The sequence below is a fragment of the Carcharodon carcharias genome, chromosome 20 (assembly GCF_017639515.1).
Source record: "Carcharodon carcharias isolate sCarCar2 chromosome 20, sCarCar2.pri, whole genome shotgun sequence".
In the NCBI taxonomy this organism is placed as follows: domain Eukaryota; kingdom Metazoa; phylum Chordata; class Chondrichthyes; order Lamniformes; family Lamnidae; genus Carcharodon; species Carcharodon carcharias.
The window spans coordinates 64,910,838-64,932,803 of NC_054486.1; the positions used below are offsets into that span (position 1 = coordinate 64,910,838).

General features: G+C 39.9%; 1 protein-coding gene across 4 annotated transcripts in view; it reads left to right on the top strand.

Moving 5' to 3' along the window:
- fermt2 (FERM domain containing kindlin 2) overlaps window positions 1-21,966 on the top strand; it is a 132,045-nt gene that overhangs the window by 88,142 nt on the left and 21,937 nt on the right. For all 4 annotated transcript variants that reach the window (XM_041213802.1, XM_041213803.1, XM_041213804.1 and 1 more), the window contains 4 exons: window positions 16,388-16,522; window positions 16,963-17,012; window positions 18,213-18,337; window positions 20,477-20,583. In XM_041213802.1, the coding sequence (XP_041069736.1) occupies window positions 16,388-16,522; window positions 16,963-17,012; window positions 18,213-18,337; window positions 20,477-20,583 (417 nt within the window). The remainder of the gene's footprint in view (window positions 1-16,387; window positions 16,523-16,962; window positions 17,013-18,212; window positions 18,338-20,476; window positions 20,584-21,966) is intronic.

Genomic DNA, 21,966 nt, shown 5'->3' on the forward strand with positions numbered 1-21,966 from the left:
GGTTAGGTTTTGCTAGGTCCTGTAATTCTAGCTGATGAAGAACATCGGAAATCTTGGGTTCACTTTTTTCTTAGTTCATTCATATGCATGCCCCCCACCCCGAGGCTTTGTTTTCCTGCAAATGTTTCTGTAAAGCACGATTGTAGTGAGAAAGAGAGGTTAAAAGAAACTTAAACTTTAGTGAGATACAGTTCTGTTCTCCCTTTTCCTGATGCAGATCTACCTGTACCGTATAACCCATGACCTAGAAGGCAGTTGCTTTTGTGTATTGTTCTGCCCTCTTATTTTGATACTGGCAGTTAAGTGAGAGTGCAACTCAAGTGAGTGTATAGCCTTCCTCCTGCACTCTTGGTGGGGTGTGAAATATATTGTCATTGCTTGGTAAATCTGCAACATTGCTGCACAGATCAAATCGGAAACTCTTTGGGCAGCTCAGAACTAGCTCAAACACTCTTAAAGCTTGGTTGTTTGTTTTCTACCCAAGCTATGCCAAGTTCCACACCAAAGTTGTATTTCCTGTGGACAAGTAGGGTTCGTTGCTGGGAGTAGTTAATCGGGAAAGGTGATTTTTTTTTCTCTCTTTCCCCCTGGTTGGTGTGTACTGCCTTGTTGGCCAGCTGCAGCAGGTCTTGATGGAAGTTCTACTGCTTTCAGCAGTAGAAATATCAGACAGCAATAGCTTAAGAAAATCACTTGAAATAAATAAACTTTGTGATGTGGAGGTTCAGTGTACTGAGCTTGTGCCCCACCATTGTCATGTTGGTGCTCCAGTACATTCCGCTAATTCTAAGCTGTGTAGAAACTACAGGAACTCGAGTATTCTGTTTTTTGGGAAGTGTAAGAGGTCAGTTAACTTTCCCTTTTCTATCAAACCGTAAAGGACAAGGTTTGTTTTTTAAGATTTTAAATGTGCATACGTTGAGTCATTGAATATAAATACAGTTCCTGCAATTAAATTTACTTGGCTTGAATTTTAGTGCTTAATTTCCATATAAAGATTTCTATTTAACAACTGAAATGACAATGTTAAATATTTCTCTACACTTTCTTGAGCATTCTTTTTAAAGTGGTTTCTAAATTATTCAGCATATTTAAATTGATATTGTCTGTGTATGAAGTTTTTTTGAATAATGAACTGGTCTGTCAAGAGAGTACAGATTTTAAAAATGTTCTACAAAGCAGGTTTTTATTTTCCAATGCATGTGTGCTTACTTTAAACCAGTGGCGTCCTAATAATGACATCGTCCATAACATATATTGGTAGAAAAATAGTGGGATTGGAAATCACCAGCCATTTAACCCCATGCTTTTGGCTCTTTGAGATTAGTCCCAGACCCATGCTCCTTCCCCATAATCCAGGAGATATTTCCTTTACAAGTTGTACCCAAATGCCTTTTTTGAAAGTTTTATTGAATCTCTCGGGCAGTACATTCCCAGTCATCACACTTTGCATTGAACGTTTTGTCATTACCTTTAAATCTATGTCCTTGTTTACCAATCGTCCTGCAAGTGGAAGTAGTTCCTTCTCACTTTATTTAATCCCAGCTTCTTCAGTCTTTCCAGTAAATCTCCTCTGCACCATTTCCAAAGCCTTTACATCTTTCCTAATAGTGTGGTGCCCAGAATTGGGCCTAACCAGTATTTCATAAAGGTTTAGCATAATTTAATTGCTTTTGAACTCTCTGCCTCTTTGTTTATAAGGCCAGAGCTATGACACAATATCATGATTCTAAAAACGATAAAGCAAGGCTTAGAGCCTGTTATCAAACTAGTTTGAGGGGAAAGGACTGAGCCACACAAGATGTTTATGGACTTTTTTCTCTCCAAGCCACTTATATAGATTAGAAGTAAGGAACTGAATTAATGCAAGGAGAGTTGGAATGGAACCTGGAACATTTATTTCAGCTGCTGCAACACTTTTTTAAACTGTAGCAGTGCAGGAATCCCTTGACCCCATCTGAACAAGTGCTCAATAGAAGCCACTAAATAACACTCTCTGCACTTGCCCACATCTAGATGTGGTTATTTTCAGTGACTGCACAATGTAGCAAAACATACATATTTTTAAAGGAGATAATAAATACAGTATTACAGAGCTAGGAGGATGGAATGCTAGCCTACAGATGTTATGCTAACAAATTTGTAATATACTGGTCACTTTGCAGCTGAGAATGCTGTATTTAGTTTTGGTCACCACAGAAAAAAGATTAAAATTCCTTTTGATTTTAGGAAGTATAGAAATTGTACAGATCAGAAACAACAGCAATCCCAAATATGAAGGTGTGCCATTGAGAAGGACTAGATGGATTCTCAGATGATTACTTCAAAGCAGGACCTTTTGAGCAGATACAGAAATTTGTGAAAATTAAGTTTAGAAGAATTTTTTTCCAAACTATATTGGGGATGATGGAATCATCAATCAAGATAATTGTGGGTTATTTTAAAATATTATTAAACGTTGTGTTGGGAGAATTTATGTACTGGAGAGATGAATTGTGTTCGGATAGCTTTTCCACCTCCCTAACTTTCCATGCATTCTATAGCATGAGTGATTATTAAAATATATGATTCATTCACTTATTCAGTTTGTTCAGCTAATTGTGGTTAAGCATAAGCTTTAAAACCTTTTGTCAACTTTGTGTATGACGCATGTGGAAACAGAGGACCTAGTTTGTCTTCAAATCAATCTATTCAGAAATCTGCACCAGTATAATTTCTGTTCACCCAATTAAGAAAGTACAAACCACTTATCAGAACCAGAGTGCTTGGGAAAGAGTTGGCAGAATTAAGGTTTGATCAGGTAGTTCTGCCAAGTGAGTTTTTAACACCATGCTAGGTCCCATTACAGATCATGAACTCTCTCCTCCATCCTCACCCCCTTTCCCCTGTTTTTTTTCTAACGATTATTTATATATTTTTTTCTTTTCCCACCTATTTCACTTTTTTATTTTTAAATTTATCTCCACCTTTTAGCCTATTTCGATCCCTTCCCTTCCCATCCCACCCCCACCAGGGCCATCTGTCACTTGCTTGTCCTGCTTTCTACCCTTAATGTCATCATTAGCACTCCTTTAGCTAATATCACCACCGTCAATACCCCTTTGTCCTTTTGTCTATGACATCTTTGGCAATCTCTCGTTGCCTCCATCTATCACTGGCCCTCTATCCAGCTCCACTTGTCCTGCCCCCCTTAAAACAGCTTATATTTCACCTCATTTCTATTTCTCTTCAGTTCTCGAAACGTTAACTCTGTCTTCCTCTCCACAGATGCTGTCAGACCTACTGAGTTTTTCCGCTATTTTTGTGTTTGTTTTAAATTTCCAGCATCTGCAGTATTTTGCTTTTACCCATTTTCTTGTATATTTGCTGGACACTTTTATCATATTTTCCTGTGCAGTTCATTGATTTACATCAATAATATATGGCAAATTGTCGAACATAATGTGCATTCTTCCTCTGGGACAATGGAGTTTTGGAAGAATGTACCATCAGAAACAAAGCATCCAATCCAACTTCTGAATCTACTAAATTACTTGCCCATGTGACTTTGTGGGCGGTACAGTGCAGCAGGGAAAGCTAATGTTGTTTCATAGACTTAAAAAGCATGGTGGTCAAGATGTAGAGTGCTTTTCAGCTTAATGAAGGTAAAGAAATAGTCACAATCATAACCTCTAAATGTTCCAAACAATGCTTCACAAACAATATATTACACTAGTAGAACAGTCACTTCAATGTGTAAACTTCTACAGAAAGAATGTTTTTGGTCTTATTGATTGATAATAGGGTGTTAGCCAAAACAATGGGAGAACTCTGTTCCTCTTTGAATAGTATTGTGGGATTTTTAATGTGCATCTGAACAGACAGAAGGACTCTCAGTTTCACATCTCATCCAAAAGAAAGCATTTACAAACATAGAACATTATTTTGTTATACACTTGGATGAAGTTCCCTGCAAAGGGGAAAGAAGGTGTTTGAATCTGAGCAATCCCTGACACTGGATTGGATCTAGTCTGCTATTCGTGACCTGCATTGTTTAAAACTAAATGTTCTTTTCACATTTTGATCTTGATCCTTAATTGCCTTCTGTCTTTTTAAAAAAACTGAATATACTACCTCACTATCATTCCCAGGGAATGATAGGTATATTGACTTTGCAAGAAATGCAGCCGATTTAATACCATTGATAACACTAAGAAATTTTATGACAATGTTGATATTTGGACACTTAACACAATTTACTGATGCTAGTTTACTTTCTATGTTGTTATGATCCCAGCTAATGTTACTAATGGACAAGCCAGATCCCAGGGTGGAACCTGGCTTGAGAGATCTTAACTTTTTTTTTGTTTAGAAATGTGAAGGGCAGCTACTGAAGAGTCACAGGAGTCAGCTGAGGAGTCAGCTGATGAGTTTTTAACAAAAGAATAAAACATTTATTAAAAAGAAAAGATCAAATATATTACAATACTGCTTCACCCACAATGATATCTTTACAGATGTATACAAATTTGTAAGGATAACACAAGTTACAAAAGCTATCTTATACTTTAATGTTCACAATAAGTACAAAGTCCTTGTAAACCAATAGGTGACCTGTAGCCAGACACACCACACTCTGAAACCAAGTGACAGATGCCACCCCAAACAGTTGCTATGTATCGCTCATCAACTCCCCCCGCCCCCCCAGCCGCTTGTCATACTGTGATCCAACCAGTCTCACTGAGCTCCTCTTTCACACGAGGGTTTTCAATCTCTACTGTCAAAACCCGCTTTGGAATCTTTTCCCAAACAATGTTTTCTCCCAAACGCCTTCCACAGGGGTCCACCTCCAGGGTTTTGAACTCTCCTCCTGGTGTTCCTCTCCCCTGAATCACCACATGGAGTCTAGCTTTCTTCCGCACACTCTGTCTCTCTGACTCAGCTGTGCCAACAGAATACCACTGCTTCACATGCCCGTAGTAAAGAGTTACAGACCTTTGGCTGTCTCCTTGGATCTTCTGGCTTCTCACAAGCCTATTTTGCTTTAAGTCTGCATCCTGTAGCTTTTCCCCTTTAAGCTTGGAGCCTTTGTCCGTGCTCCATGCTTTCACTTCCACTGAACAGGATCTTGTTCCAAATTCTTGTCCTTGTCCTTTTACTTAACTTAGAGGGCTTCTTGGCCTTTTCTATTTTTCCCTTTAGGACCTGCCCCTTGCAGTTCTCTCCCAATAGACTGCTGACAACTTAGCATCTCCCTTGAGAGCCAGAACTCGCTTGACATTCACTGTACTTTAACTTAAGAGCAGCTTACCTATGATTCTTAGGTTTGTTTTCCTTAGCAGTCTACTAGTATGTCAGCTAAACTGCTCTCTTCGCCTTAGCATAATGACCAACTAAGCTAAAAACTGCTGTTCTGCTTTTCCCTGTCTCTGTGTGGGCCTCCTGTTGCTAGGTAACAGTGCAGTTTTTTTTCTACCTTGTGTTTAACTCCCCTTCAAGAGTCATAAGGCCTCATTAAAATGCAGGTATCTTTTAAAGTGAAACTAAAACTCATGTTAACACACAAATCCAAACATAAAATTAACCTTAAAGATATACTCATTCCTAACACACATACAAATGTAGCTTAAAACTCTCCCTAGTTCCTAACAATGTCCAATGACTGTGTGAATTTGAGGATTTCTAAAAGCTTTTTGCTGTCCCTGTTGCTATTTTTTGCCATCTGCAGTTGTCGTACCAGTTTAATTCATGTTCAGGATGTTAGTAGTGTAAACACCTACATTTCCGAGACTTCGTGAGTGCACATCTCATCCATTTTAGTGTGGCTGTACTTCCGAGAAAAAATGATCCCAGATTACAGTCTGCCTCTTGTCTCTTGTCAGTAACAATGGTATTTCCCAGCTGTGGACTCGGATACACCATAGCATAGCTAGAATCTTCCCCCACTCCCCCTCAAATTCCTCTTTCAGTCCAATGTCAAAGAGCTTTGCGTGCTTTAATTATTAACAGATGTTGAAATAATTGCAGAGCGTTGGCTGCAACCATTATTTAAGGATTTTATAACCCAAAACTGAAATTCATATAAAACCTTTTGATTTTGTAAGCCTATTTCTTACTTTTAAAGATTGTGGCCTGGATTTTCAGTATCATGGAGACTTCGCAGGTCTTTAAAAATGGAGGGCAGGACCCGAATTGAGAAATCCCACCCCCGTTTCTGACGGATCCCATTTTCGCCAGTAGGGGAAAGGGAACAGAGTGTGACTTGCATGCAGGAAACCCTGACCCCATTTTCTCTGTAGCTAGGGCCTTGACCCACAGTATGGGAATTAAGAACTTTGGTCATAAAAGTTTATCAAGGGCAGTTAAGATCTGTAGAACTGTCAAGTTATTTAAAGTCCCGATCCCTTTTTAAAAACATTTTTGAGTGTGTGTCAGTGAGAGTTGAAGAAAATCTGGTCCAGCAGTTACAGCAACCATTTGTTGACATTACCCCAAGGGCTATCATTATGCCAACTCCATGTGGGAGGAAGTCCCAGAGAACAGAAGTGGGCCTTTTTAAGCAGCGCGCCGTGGCACTAAGCAGCCACCTCCGATCTGCATTCTGGAGCCGGCAGCCTAACTCCATCTCACATCTCCCACCCCAAGAACAAAAATCATGCCAATCGGGACACTTTTATTTTCCTCTGAGAAAGTTGTGCCAAGCGAGGAGATTTCCCGATTCACACTAGTCAACTCCAGAGAGAAAATCTGGGCCTGTATTTAATAGTCCCTTTGTCAGTATCTGCTAATGTTCATTTTGACTGTATAAATGTGCATTGTTCAATGGCATTCAAATTACAAACCTTTTGGCCTGATCTATTTTTGGTTGTTTATGGCCTGATACAAGGAAGTATGTTAATATATTTCATTGCCATACTTTTCATTTGATTCCATAGCGACTATTCAAGATTTAAACCCCAAAGATCTGCTGGCATAAGCCTGTTGGGAGTGCAGTGATTGTGTCAGATACCTGGATAGGCCAGACCCTGGTCTCAGCTGCTAGTTTCCATCAGGGCCTTATTAGAATGGAACGTCTGTCTGCCCTAAATCTGGGCTCTGACATCAAAGGAGATGAACAAATGAGCATGAAGGCCCAGGGTGAAAGAGTGTATGTTTTACTGGGGACAAGGGCTTGCATGTTGAGGCAAGTTTGTGGTTGAGCTGATTGGCAGCTACAGAAATATCTTGGTGAATGGAGGGCCAATGACTAGACAGCTGGGAATTTAAATGTGATATCATGTGGAGAGTTTTTTCAGGGGTGGCGCAGAAAGAAGTATTGGAGTACACAAATGTATTAATTCCAAATTGGTCAAGATACTTTTGTACCACAGAGTTATAAGCAAATTGGTTATCAATCTAATCCTGCTAGATCTCCAGGAAGTTCCAGTGTAAAATTCAAATTCAAGACTTAGAACAGTATTATAATGTTAAACTTTGTCTTGTATGTGTTTCATGGGATTCTCAGTGGAATTTTGAATGTTTGCCTTAAATGAGCAAGGAATGATTAATGTATTACATAATCTGTAAGATAAACTCATGGAATAAGATGTTGCGCGATTATAAAATGCAACCTATTTGCTGTAAGCTCCCAGTGAGTTTGTTCTTGGGGATTAGGCTTGATGGACTGAATGGTCATTTCATATGTTTTTATTACTTTGTACAGTAGTATATAGTACCCAAGTGAGGGATATTATTCATGGTGAAAACATCACTGAGTAGGCATCTTGAGAGTTTATACAGTCATACAGGCATTACAGCACAGAAGGCTATTCAGCTGATCAAGTCAATTCCAACTCCCTGTGGAGCAATCCAGTCAGTCCCATTCCTCCACTCTATCCCCGTGGCCCTGCAAGTTTATTTCCCTCAAGTGCTTATCCAATTTCCTTTTATAACCATTGATCATCTCTCTGCTTCCACCACCCTTGTAGGTGGCATGTTCCAGATCTATACCATTCGCTGTGTTTTAGCTTCTCATATTCCCCACCATCAACCTTCCCCTCTCCCCCTCTCCAATGTGTGTCTTGCCCAAAATCTTAACTCTAGTCCTTGAACCATCAGCTAGTGGGAACAACTGATCTTTGTCTATCTAATTTAAATGTGTTGCAATCTTGTTGTCACAAGAAGAGTTTATGCATTTTGTTGTTCTCTGTGATCTGTGTTTTTATGTGAGGCTAGTGTGTTTTCTTGCCCTCTGAAGGATTTGTCCTAGTTTAAATGATTTGCAGCAGCAAGCTGTTGTGAATTTAAAAATAAAGATAATTCATCATCTCACAATTGCCCTGGAGGTTTAAAACAGTGTCCCACACACAAACACCTCACGCACAAGAGTATATACAGATGAAGGGGGGAAAAAGCTATTAGAATCTGGAATTATTTTAGTCTCTTTCATAGCAGGCCCATGGTTTCTTACCAGGCCCATGGTTTCTTACATGAATTGATACTTTAGCTGAAGTCTTGTAACAGCAAAGAATTCTCAATAAGCTGCTAAGCTTCTTGTAGTTGAATTGCCAAGAGGTCAGCTGTCAGGTGAGCTTGAAGTTGGAACAGTTAGAAGATGCTTTTGAGGTGCAGCTGTGTATTACCTTAGCTATGTAGATGTCTTGCGGCTGGTTCAATGGCTTACATGGTGTTTCTGATGGTACTTGTTTCAGAACAGCTGCTGCTGTTATTTTTAAAAGCAGTTAACAAACATGGCTGCCTTACCGATGTGACCTGGCACAAGTCCATAGTCCTTTTCCAAATAAAGTGGTGTATTAGACCAATAAACATCCTGTGTTTTGACTTTTCACACCGAGTTTCGGACAGCCATGGTCTTTGTGTATGGGATGAGGAACCATCACAATACAATGAAATGTTGATGAAATTCATTTCATATTTGTCTAACATCCATTGAGTTTTGATGTCTCTATTGTCCATGGTCCTTTTATGTTGACAGTCTATCCTCAACAAAAGGATGTGTGAATTTCATAAGTGGCTGTGATTGTCCAAATTTTAATTTGGTATTTGCTTGAGTTTCATATGCTACAGCCATCTTAAACAGCTTTTGGTATCCACTTTTAAAACTATAGCTTTAAAGCTTATAATATCTTCATGCCTATACTGGGCAGAACACTTGTACACCTCTATCAAATCTCCCCCTCAAACCTTTGCCCTAAGGAGAATAAGAGTAGCCCCAACTTCTCCGATTTAACCTTGTAGCTAAATTCACTTTATACATTAATGATCTAGATGAAGGAACTGAGGGCATCCTGGCTAAGTTTGCAGATGATACAAGGATAGGTGAAGGGACAGATAGTATTGAGGAGGCGGGGAGGCTGCAGAAGGATTTGGACAGGTTAGGAGAATGGACAAAGAAGTGGCAGGTGGAATACAACGTGGGGAAGTGTGAGGTCATGCACTTTGGTAGGAAAAATAGAGGCATAGAATATTTTCTAAATGGGGAGAGAATTCAGAAATCTGGAGTGCAAAGGGACTTGGGAGTCCTAGTCCAGGATTCTCTTAAGGTTAACTTGCAGGTTGACGCGGTAGTTAGGAAGGCAAATGCAATGTTGGCATTTATTTCGAGAGGATTAGAATATAAAAGCAGGGATGTGCTGCTGAGGCTTTATAAGGCTCTGGTCAGACCACATTTAGAATATTGTGAGCAATTTTGGGCCACGTATCTCAGGAAGGATGTGCTGGCCCTGGAGAGGGGCCAGAGGAGGTTCATGAGAACAATCCCAGGAATGAAAGGCTTAACATATGAGGAACTTTTGAGGACTCTGGGGCTATACTCGATGGCGTTTAGAAAGATGAGGGCGTTCTGATTGAAACTTACAGAATACTGAAAGGCCTGGATAGAGTGGACGTGGGGAAGATGTTTCCCTTAGTAGGAGAGACTAGGACCTGAGGGCACAGCCTCAGAGTAAAGGGAAGACCTTTTAGAACAGAGGAGGAGAAACTTCTTTAGCCAGAGAGTATTGAATCTATGGAATTCATTGCCACAGAAGGCTGTGGCGGTCAGGTCCTTGAGTGTATTTAAGACCGAGATAGATAGGTTCTTGATTGGTAAGGGGATCAAAGGTTACGGGGAGAAGGCAGGAGAATGGGTTTGAGAAACTAATCAGCCATGATAATGGCGGAGCAGGCTCGATGGGCTGAATGGCCCAATTTCTGCTCCTGTCTTATGGTCTTATTCTGTCATCCCTGGAACCATTCTGGTAAATCTCCTTGCCATCTTCTCCAGGACCTTCACATCATTCCTAAGTACAGTGACCAAAACTGGATGCTGGCCTCAAATTATGGCCTAACCAGAGCTTTAAACTGGTTCAGTATAACTCCCCTGCTTTGGTAGCTAATACATTTATGAAACCCAAGATCCCATATGCTTTGCTAGCTGCTACGCCCTATATGCCCTGTCACCTTCAAATATCTATGCACAGGAAACCCAGGTCCCTCTGACCTTCATACTCTTTAGAATCGTGCCCTATCCCTTCTGGCAAAACGCATCACCTTCACATCTCAACTTGTTAAATTTCATCTGTCACTTGTCCGCTCACTCAGTACTAGCTTATCTGCCCTGTTGTCCTTAAGCTAGTTTTTTATCCAAGCTGACGCTGACACTCCTATTCTTTAAGAGGCTGGTTAACAAAACAAGCTTATGTAGTGCTTGGTCAAAGACTTTCATATAAACCATATAAATAACATCCACTGCATTCCCCTCATCAACCTTCCATTCCCACTTTCCACTTTTACCAATATTTGGTCAACTTTCTTTTTAGTAAACATCAATATGAAGTCCTCAAAGTATTCTAGCCTTGCCCTACACCTCAAAGCATATATCACCTTTTTCCCTAATGGGCTCCACACCACCTCTTGCTACCTGCTTACTATTTACGTGCCGGGAGAAGATTTTTGCGTTAACTGCCATTCCATTCTCATATATATTTTCTCATTGCCAGTCTTATTTTCCTCTTCTCTTCCCCTCAATCTATTGTGTTTGGCCTGGTACTCACTTGAAATATTCACCTGACATGCATCATACACATCCTCCTTTTTTTGTGTTGTTTCTTCATATTCTCTATATCCCTTGTCATTCAAGGAGCCCTGGCTTTGGTTCTCTTGTCTTTCCCTCTTGTCAGAATGTACCTAGCCTGCACGTGAAACATCATTCATTGTTCCTTTACCATTTTTCTTGTCAGTCTTTGGTTCCATTTTACCCTCTCTGGTCCCATTGCAGTTGGCCCTCTTCCAATTTGGTAGTCCTACTTTAGGCTGCCCCTTGTTCTTCTCCATTACTAATCTAAACTTCATGATACAATGATCACTCTTAATCAAGCTTTTCCCCCACAGTCCCCTTGATTTACTTGGCTAGCCTCATTTCCCAGCACCAGATCCAGCAATGTCGTCTTCTTAGTTGAACTGATAACAACATACTGGTAAAGGAAGTTCCCCTGAACATGTTTTTTTAAAAATCCTCCCCTTATGTTATTCCAATCCATATTTTGGTAATTAAAGTCCTCCAATATCACTGCTCTATTGTAGTTGCACGTTTGTGATTTTCCCTGCAAGCTTGTTCTCCACCTCACTATTTGAAGGCCTGTAGAACACCACCCCACCCTATCCCCTGTCATGTGATCATCCCCTTTTTGCTTTTGTTTCCAGATAAACAAAAATTTCATGTGAGGTGAATATCAGTGGGCAGTTCTTTTAAAACTAAAACATAACTGTATTTAGTTACATAGAAAATGCGCATGTAAAATCCTTTAGAAAATGTTAGAACTTGGTGTAACTAGATTCACTTTTGTTTGTGAAATGTTTTAAATGTCACTCGTGTCTTTGCTCAACTATAAGAATTTTGAATGGTTTAATGGATTTTTCCTAAGGGTTTTTGGCATCTGAATTCCAAAAGCTCAAGGGATCTCAATATAACATTCACATTCATCATTCTCTGGCAAGCAAAATAATAACCAATATTTAAAGTAAAAATGCAGGCAGAGTGGTCAATTTCTATAAATTGGCATGCCATTGAATTCTTCAATTAAAAACTTGTGCTTAATTTTCCAAAATCAAGTGTGATTCTGCTTTTGTTTAACACCTTGGTGACTACTGTGTATCATGTCTCTGTTGATCGTAATACTGCCGTGGTGATGCACTCCATGTGATGAAGTGATTGATTAACATTTCTTTGCAGCCCCAAAATTCCATGCCCTCTTTTAGTATTTTTTCAATGTAAAATGAGGGCATCCTTTTTAGTTTAGGCAGCAGCTGTTTCTGCTTGTCTTGTCAATATTGACAGATTGTCACACGTGCATATGTTTGTCCCTTCTCTATTTCATTGTATTTCAGTGAGAGGCAGTAGCCTCTCCAGTTCCAAATGTACTGGTATTACAATTCTAACTGGATAATTTAGCATGTAATGTATAATTTTTTCAGCTGTTGCCAGCAATACTGACATAGGCAAAACTGAGTTTTTTAGCCTTAATATTGTTGTAAGTTTGAGGACAGATTGCATCAAATGGGAATTATTGATCTCTTTGAAGTGGGTGGGTCATGGGCTGGACATTATTGCCAACAAATCCTTGGATTTGCCTCTGACTGCTTCTGTGAGTGAGACTACAGGTGTATTTTGCCTCATAATCATATATGCACACGCATACAGAGCTGCACTTAGAGCTGCTGAAGTGCAGGCATCACCTGTCCTACAGGCACACCTTTTGTATGCCATCATCAAGGGGTAAAGATTGAGGCAGCATTTAATGAAGATGCACATTGCCAGAAATGACCCCTTCATCACTATAAAGAATGTACAGGCATCCAAGATTGAAATAGCGTATTATTGAGAGGGCATTCATAAGCTTGGGCTTCAACAACAACCTCCTCCTCCTCCTCCTCCCCCCCCCCCCACCCCCTACATTAGAACCTCTAGCTATGGCCATCTGTCTACACTGTTCTTATTGTGCCAATGAGGGTGATGGGTGATGACCACATCAACTTCTATGGCATCAGGTGAATTTGGGCAGCCACCGGGATCACTAATAACCAGCGAGCAGTGCTGACATTAGTTAGCTGCTCTTGTGCTGCGGTGCCTCCCCACCTCAAGCCCCATTCACCCATCATCCCTGACCTACAGTGGCCAAGCTAGGGCTCTGTTTTAAAGTTCTCATCTTTTATTTTCAGATCCCTCTTTGGCTTCACCCCATCCTATCTCCTGTGACCACCTCCAGCCCTACAACCCTCCAATTCTGACCTCTTGCATATCCTTTATTTTCGTCGTTGCAACATTAGCAAGCATACCTTCAGTTACCTTTGCCCTAAACTTGAATTCCCTTCATAAACCTCTCTCTTCTTGAGCTCCATTGATGCCTTCAATGAGGAAAACCCTGATGTTAGTGCTTACGGGGCTAGTAGTGGCTGCAGTCGAACAAGAATGCTTCTCCATCAGCTCCATGGCATGCTATTTGTGATGGGAGAGTACCTGTACTATTGGGGTGCTTCTACCAATCCCCTGCCTGTCTGGCATGGTATGCGAGTTGTCCTGCAACAGTATTTATTTGGTAAATTAGGTGAAGACTAGCAATTGAATACTGTCTACCAACAGATAGTTAATGCAATAGATCTACTGATATCACCTTGTTGAAATGGAGGAAGGAGTTTTTACTGTCATATATGCAAGTAATTGCTGTTGGTGAATGGTGGCACATTTAGTCATTAAGGTACACATTAACTATAGTGGAGTGAGATGGTTGTACAGCTTTTAATTTTAGAGGCTAAGGAGCAGACTGGCGCATGGGTGCCCAAGCGAAGTGTGTGAATGGTGGTGTATTGCCTTTTCTGCTCTGATCAGGTCATTGGACTTCTTACAGCACTGATCTGTAGTTTCCATCCATGACACACTTTATTTTGAGACTTCCTCACATGGAAATCTAATTGTCTGTGCTGTTCTGCCTCAGGGAAGCAAATAAGACTCACTAAAATTGTGAGCTGTTCCCCTCCTGCTTGCCATCCACTTATAACATGGCACCTGCAAGTGGCATAAATTTCTTGAAAATGCATGCAAGTGATCCAATGCAGCCACTTGTTTGTGGATTGAGTGATTCAGACACTGGTACATAACTACTGCAACCCTAGCCTGATGCTACACTCGTCAACTAGAATTGGCTTTTTAAATTTCCAAACACTCAAGCAAATTAATACTAATTTATGCAGTATTTGCAGCAACGGATGAGAAGGCACAAAAAAAAGTGTTGGATTCAGCTGCAGAGGTTATCACGGGTGCAACCCATGATTCAATGGCACAAATCCAATGCAGCCTACTCTACTATTTTGAATGTCAGAACCTTAGAATTTTGAATGCCTGAAGCAAATTTCTGTTTATGTTAATAACTGGAGTAGTACAATTATTTTCATGTAGCTGAAGTGGAAAGTGCTTCACAGTTACTCGTGGCAGTATTGCAGTTTTGGGAAGTAGGAATGTGTGAATTAGAGTCACAAAACTGCATCATAGCATTAGTTTGTCAAGTATAATGGGGCAGGAGTGTGTGGGATGGAGACCCCCATGCCTTCCCATCTCAGAGCCCACCTCCAGGGAGAGCATTAAATTACACTCGTACTGTTTAAACCACAGTTTTTGATGTATTCTATTATAGACTAAATTGTAAAGTAATTGGGGGGGTCAAATTCCTTATACTTGCTGCTAGAGACTGTTTATTGATGGTGCATTTATTTGCCTGCTTGAAAGCTTCTGCTGCTCTTCTAAACTTCTAAGTTGTTTCTTCTAAAAATATAAACTTCTAAATTCAATGAACTTTTTTCCCCTTATGTGGAGCATGGCAAACACACCCCCGAAGCTTTAAATAAGCTTTTCTTCAGTTTACAATGCACTCCTTGAGCACTTTTTTTAAAATGAGGTCTGATGCTGCATTTGAGGCTGTTATAAATCCAATTATAATTAATTATTTCCCCTCTATCCACCACCCTTCTTCCCCCCGCCCCCCAACCCCTTTCCCCCCCAGCCGACCAACTTTCCTCCCCAACCAGCCCATCCTATTGCCTTCCAGCCCCTAATGGTGAACAGACCTGAATGTCTGGAACATTAATGGTTTAACATTACTTTGACAACATGGTGTTCCTCTCCAGGGATTTGTAATGTGAACGTTACAACAGAACAAGTTCTGTACATATCACACTGGGCTAGAGTCTTAAAATTGGCTGATATGATTGCACTAGCTTTAAAAGTGAAAAACTGAGTTCTAGACTTGTGCGCTTGTAAATGTTTGCTCTGAATGGTTAGAAATGCATCTAAGTTTGCGTACACTGACATGTGTTGCAGCTGAATAAATATTTTAATGTATTTGCTGAATTAGATTGTTTCCTTTTTTTGAAGATGCAACAATAGAGCAGTGTGTAAGAGTATTGGCAGAAGAATGGAGAGAATTTGTGTGCGCGCAATGAATGTTTTGGCCCATTTCCTTTTAGTTGTTTTGATTTTTCTGAACTAAATTTCTTTCCTATTTAACTTTTTCCCTGATGCTTATGGTGACACATCTATAATTGAAACTAAGCCACAAATAAAAATAAAATACTGTAGAAATGCCATATATTCTGCTTCCTTCTGTTGCCCACCTCTATGGGACTGCCCTTGCATGGTTCCATTCCTACTTACCCGAACAATATTGGCACTCCCTGATTTTATCGCCTGATTCCCTCAAGGATCATTTGTTATTTTTTTTCTTCCTTTAAAGACTTTTCATTGCAACTTCCACATTTGTGTCAACTTAGCTGTACCTGCTCACCAGATCTTCCAATCATCTAGCCATCTGGGACCTACTCTTTTGGAATTCCTTCTCTGAACCAGTCCATGCCCCTTTCCATAAAAAAAATCATTACCTAGTTCTTCCACCAAAACTTTGGTCCCAATCTCTCTCCCTTGACCTAATTACAAGCACAATGTAAATGAAAGTTATTCATATGCACATAATTTTTATCGAACATATAAAACATTTATATAGCATCTATCATAACCTCTGGACCTCCCATAGTGCATCCCAGCCAACAAAGTACATTTGAAGTCTAGTCACCAGTGTAATGTAGGGAGATAATAAAATGTCAAGAGTGGTACGTTTGAGTCGGGCTGTCATTTTAGTAGGCTAGGGTTACCCATGATCAACATTTAAACTGATATCTATCAGAAGCTTCAACATAATACAGTGCTTTACTTTGAAACCCTGCCTTTTGATAAAGGAAATATTTGAAATGCCTTTTCTCTAAATATTTTGCCTAAAATCAGCATATTTCTAATGAAATCGGATGAAAGTTTAAAAAAAATGTAATGGCAAAATTTCTTATTTCAACAACTCGTACCAAGTTACAGCTTTCTTTCTTTCCCCAGTACCACATCAACAAATTGTCCATTATGTCTTCTGAGAACCACATGAACAACAGTGAAAAAGAAGTCGATGAAGTAGATGCAGCGCTATCAGATTTGGAAATTACTTTGGAAGGTGGCAAAACATCAACCATTCTGGTATGTAAAATCATATGTCATTTTTTTAGCTTGTGGTTCTGAGCAAATCTGTTGTAACTCAACTCAATCACCATGACTGGATCACACAAATATTGCCTGGTCCCTAAAAAATATTTGACAGCTAGTTGAGTTATTTCTGCCCTGTTGTCAGAATAAGCTGTAGGGAAAATTGAATTTACTCAAATGTGATATTTCTGTGTTGCATAAGCTGCTTCCTGTTAAGAGTTCCTGATGTGTTGCAGTAGAATTGTTACTTTGAACCCCTCCTTGTTAATACTTATGCCCTTTTTGTCTTTTAGACCTAGTAACAGAATATGTCAAATGTTTCATAGCCAATACAAATACTATAGTGAACTGCATTTATTTTTAAAGGAGTGAACAGTGGATTTTATTGTACTAACAAATTAAGACTATTAACTGAGAATTTATTCTTGTTTTAGGGTGATATCACTTCTATACCTGAATTGGCTGACCATATAAAAGTATTCAAGTAAGATTTTTTGTTCACATTTTCCAAGCCTACTTCTCCCCTTTTCACCAGTTCTATTCTTCTCATTTTCTGGGAAGGGGTGTTTGTGCAATTAAATCCTGTCCGTCCATTTTGATCAATATGACTATTGCTCTTTGGATGGCTTTCTTATAGTTTCCAAATGTTTATCTAAAGTAACAAAGCAATTGTAATCTACTGTGAGACTTAATCAGGATGAGTAAGGCAAAAAAAACACAGATGCAATCTCCAGACTGAAAAATGCTTTGGAAGCCCACAAAGCATTATAGCATGCAGCTTTCTATAACTGCAGTGTCCCTTTAGTGTTTCTTGCAGTCACATCCTGCCCCCAAGGTTATATCCAGTGGATTGATTGATTGTTGGCAAGCACTTCTAACCAACCTAGTTAAAATTGCATCGGGGTCCTAATGACTTCACAGGTTCCTGACTTGCAACCAATCATGAGGCACTGACTTTGTTCCAGGCGGGTGCCTCAACCAGCTAAATGAACTCCGGAGTTAAAATGGTGACCAGTGGGAATGAACGGTAAGTTAAACTCAATTGTCAAAGCTGTCCCCCACACCCCGCCCTGCCCCGGTTCCCAGTGAACGTGTTGGGTTAAAATCCACTCCCGTGCTTCCCGTTTTTTTTATAGTCTCCTACAATTAAATATATTGCAGATCTGACAATGAGCAGCTGATAAATCAACTTGTCGGAAACTTTTTTTAAAGCTGTTTAGGAATACACTCTTAACCTCAGTACCCAGGGGGCCAATCTCTCATTGCTGAATAGCAACTTCAATATTTGCATTTGGGAAGCTAAGTGTTGTCTAGGTCCTTTCATAATTCTTGTGTCCTTTGCAGAAGCCTGTGAAGTACGATAAAATATTGCAAAGCTCTGATGTTTATTTTTCTTTGTGGAAGAATGTTTTTCTTTTTAAAACAGTCACTTAAAGATGGTGCATTTCATCAGGGGAATAGGCGGTAGTGGTGACTGTTCCTCCCTTAGTAAAGAAAACAAGAAATTTATTTTGTTGCATCAAATTCAAATTCTTTTTCAAAATACTGACTTTACTAATTGCAGGCAATAAATATAGTCAGTACTTTGTCAGGCTGAAGTTACGAAAACCATCCCTAGGATTGTTGAACTGTTATTGACTTACAAGCGAGACTTTTATAAAAAAAAACATTTTTGCCCCTATAGACCAAAGAAATTAACACTCAAAGGTTACAAGCCATATTGGTGCACATTTAAAGACACATCCATTTCCTGCTACAAAAGCAAAGATGAATCCCATGGACCTCCCGCTCATCAGATGAACTTACGAGGTAAGAGATATTTTTATTGTGCCATTACACAGTGGTATCCAGTACCTGCCAGTAGGAAGACATGATGGTACATTCATCATAAAGTAGAACAAGTAATCACGTGAAATCAGGGCAACTGAGTAGATATGTCTGGAAGTGTGAATGGTGAACTTGCCCTCATCCTTTCCTCTTCACCCACCTGCCCCAGCACCCCACCCCATTTCTAGCATCCAACTCCTACAGAGTCTAGAACCAAGATTATTTTTGTCAGAAGTAGTTAAGGGGGAGGCAGGCGAATTAGCAGGTGTGCTTTCCTTCTGCCATCCTATTTGTGGAAAACCAACCACTGCCATTTATTCCAGAATAACAGCGATGCTGTGGTGCCTTTTGAATGCTTAAATTCAAATGTTATCTATGGTTTAGACTGTAAAATGCTGTACAGAGGAACAGCATATCCCTGCCTAACAAAAATCTTATTGATCTCAGTCAAAAATTTCAATTAATTTGGAGGCGAGAGCTCAAGAGTTCTAATTTTACCATATTGTGATTACCGTTTTCACAAGTGCTCCCACCTTCACGTTTGGGATGTATCTTGCAAAGGTTTTCTCTCCCTGCTTTACAAGGACCTCGGGATGTTTTCAGTAAATTAAATTTAAAACGATTTAGCAAAATCTGTACAGAGGAAGGTTCCCTCTAACTACTTGAAGCAAAATCATAAATGCAAAGTCACATTATTCCACTGTTCATTTACTTCAAGTTAGCTAAACATCTGACTTTTTCCCACCGTTCTCACTGATTTACATTGGTTCTCGGTCCCTAAACACCTCAGTTAAAAATTCTTATCTTTTAAGTCCCTACACAGCCTCACACCTCTTCCCCTTTTCTGTGACCTCAATTCTCTGACTCAAGCCTACATGTATTCCTGTCCCTAATCTCCACTATTGGCAGTTGTACAGTAATTCCTCACTTAACATTGTAGTTGCGTTCTTGAAAAGTGCAACTTTGAATGAAACAACATTAATCCATTACAACCAATATTAAAGCTTTAGTTAGGTTCTGTGGGATCTTTCACATCAGAAAAAATATTAGAACATTATACCATGTAAGTTTAAATACTGTACATTGCTGAGTTGCTATATTCATAAAATAACTCTTAAATAAGTTAAATGTAAAAGAAACAAGCTAATTTTTTCTACTTGCCTGCCGCTTGCCACCTCTCCCACTCCCCACTGTCTCCTGGTTGTCACTGACCTTACAGCTGTCTGCTTCCCTCTCCCAGACCCTCGCTGTGAGTAAGACGAGGGGTAAGAGGCTGGAAGCAACCAATGGAGTGAGAGCAACTCCAAGTTTCAGGGTAGTAGAATTAAGCCACAAGATAGAGAGGCAGTGAGCGGGAGAGGCCGCTCCAAAATGGCACAGATCTGATCATGCAATCCTACGTCACAGTTGACGTGAAGCAACATTAATGCAAATCTACAATTCTAAATGCGTATACCGGCCTTATTGAAAACTCTATGTTAAATCAAAATGACTTAAAATGGAGCAGCTTAAGGTGAGGACATACTGTACATTCAGCCACCTAGAGTCCACTGTCTGGAATTCCACAAGTAAATCTCTCTGCCTCTCCACCTTTTCTTGAAAGCCACCTCTTAAGTTTTTTTTAGTCTACTTGCACCTCAATGAAATGACTTGGAGTATGTTTCTATGTTAACGGTGCTATATAATTGAAAGTTGTTCTTGTTCTTCACTACATCACAATGTACCCATACATGGACGTATTATTTTTATCTACAGCTTAGCTCACTAGAAACAGAACTGGCTTTCACCTAATTCATTGGGAATGGAGCAGATCATGAACATTTGGGACAGACTTTTATTTACTCACCTGGATTAAGAATCAATGGCATTTAAGGAATCTGCCAAATATTTTTTTTTGAATAGTGAGACCTGAATTACTGTGCAAGGTCTGATACCAAGCTAGGGGGTGATCGTTTCAAAATATTTAGTTAAATTTTGTTCCAAACTGATGGATTAATTAGTTGCCAGCTCCCTACAGTTGGTAAAGCTATATGTTTCTGAAGTAAACCATGTTTATTTCCTGAGCATGAAGCTAAAACCGGTTTTGGGTTTTTTCTTTCCCCCTTTAATTTGATAAAACAGGTTGTGAGGTGACCCCTGATGTAAACATATCTGGCCAAAAATTCAATATCAAGTTGCTGATACCAGTGGCAGAGGGGATGAATGAAATCTGGCTCCGTTGTGATAATGTAAGTATTAATGTTGCATTGATTATATTTTCAGAATCCAAAAGGAACTTACTCCTCTGAGCAATGTTTACATTTATTTCATGTTAATATATATCCAGGAAGAAAATGCAAATTAATTCTAATACTTAAATCAGCATATTCCTATTAGACACTAGTTAGATTCTGGAAAATAATTTCTAGTTTCAATATTACATTGTTTTAATTCCAGTGTGTCTTTATGATTGTGACTGTTTTAGAAAAGTATTGAATAAATATGATCAATTTAAATACATACTTACTGATTGTATCCTACTTAGTCAAGGCACTTGGTATACACTGATATGATTGTTAATATATCCTTTATTTAAAAAAAAATGTAATTTGAAACTTGAGTGCAGTGGTATGTTGCAAGAAAAATAAAATTGTAATCCTGAGAAACATTTCTCAGTAAAATGTTTTCTCTTCCCCTCAATTCAGTATTCCTGTATCACTGGTCTCTTGTCCCACTTTTCAAGGTGAAATGTGATGCAGGTGAAGTATCTTAGTTAAATCACAAAGATCAGTGGACCGCAAGTATCACTGAAACACAAACAGAGGCCGGAATCTTCTGCCCAGGTTGACGTCAGGCATCATGAGAGGACAATATGACAAGAAAACCAAAAATTGGTTTCGCGTCATCATATAACCAGTTTGTGGTTGCCCGCTCCACCCGTCAATGGTGGCCTGCCTTCCAGCCGAGGACATTGGAACCTAATTTCAATGCATTTGTATCTCCTCATCTTGCCTGCTTGCCAGAATCATCCCCTCCCCCCGCATCAAATTTACTGCCCACATCAGCAGGAAGACACACCAGCCCAGAACATACCTTGACAGGTGTGACGTGCAGAAGTTAGGACCTACCATTAGGGCCTAGCAAACATTCAAGTAGATGATGCCGGAGTCCTTCAGCTACTGGACTCTGGAGGAACACGTGCATCACAAGCTGGGTGGATTCTTGTAGACATGGCTCTGCCATGAGGCAGCTCATGGAAGGTGGGAGATCTCTGTTGATGTCTGGGGTCTATTTCAGGACACCACTGACTTGGCCATGGGCTGCTATGGATGATCGTTGAGGGTGGTGGAGACGAAGGCCTAGGTGTGACTGGGAGACTAAGGTGTAGCAGTGGATGGAGTGAGGGAGATGGTGAGGAGTGTAATGAGGGAGAATGCAGCAATTGGGGAGGAAGGTGTGAGAGAAGGACTCCAGGGGGAAGTGAGAGGCTGGGGAGAGGAGGGAGTAAGGGTGGGTACATTCAGATGAACATGCAAAGAAGGGAAATGTGGAGTCAATGACTGCCTCCTGGGGAGTGAACTGAGGGTAGGTGTGGTAGGAGGGAAATGGTGAGTGCGAGAGGGGCAGAGTGA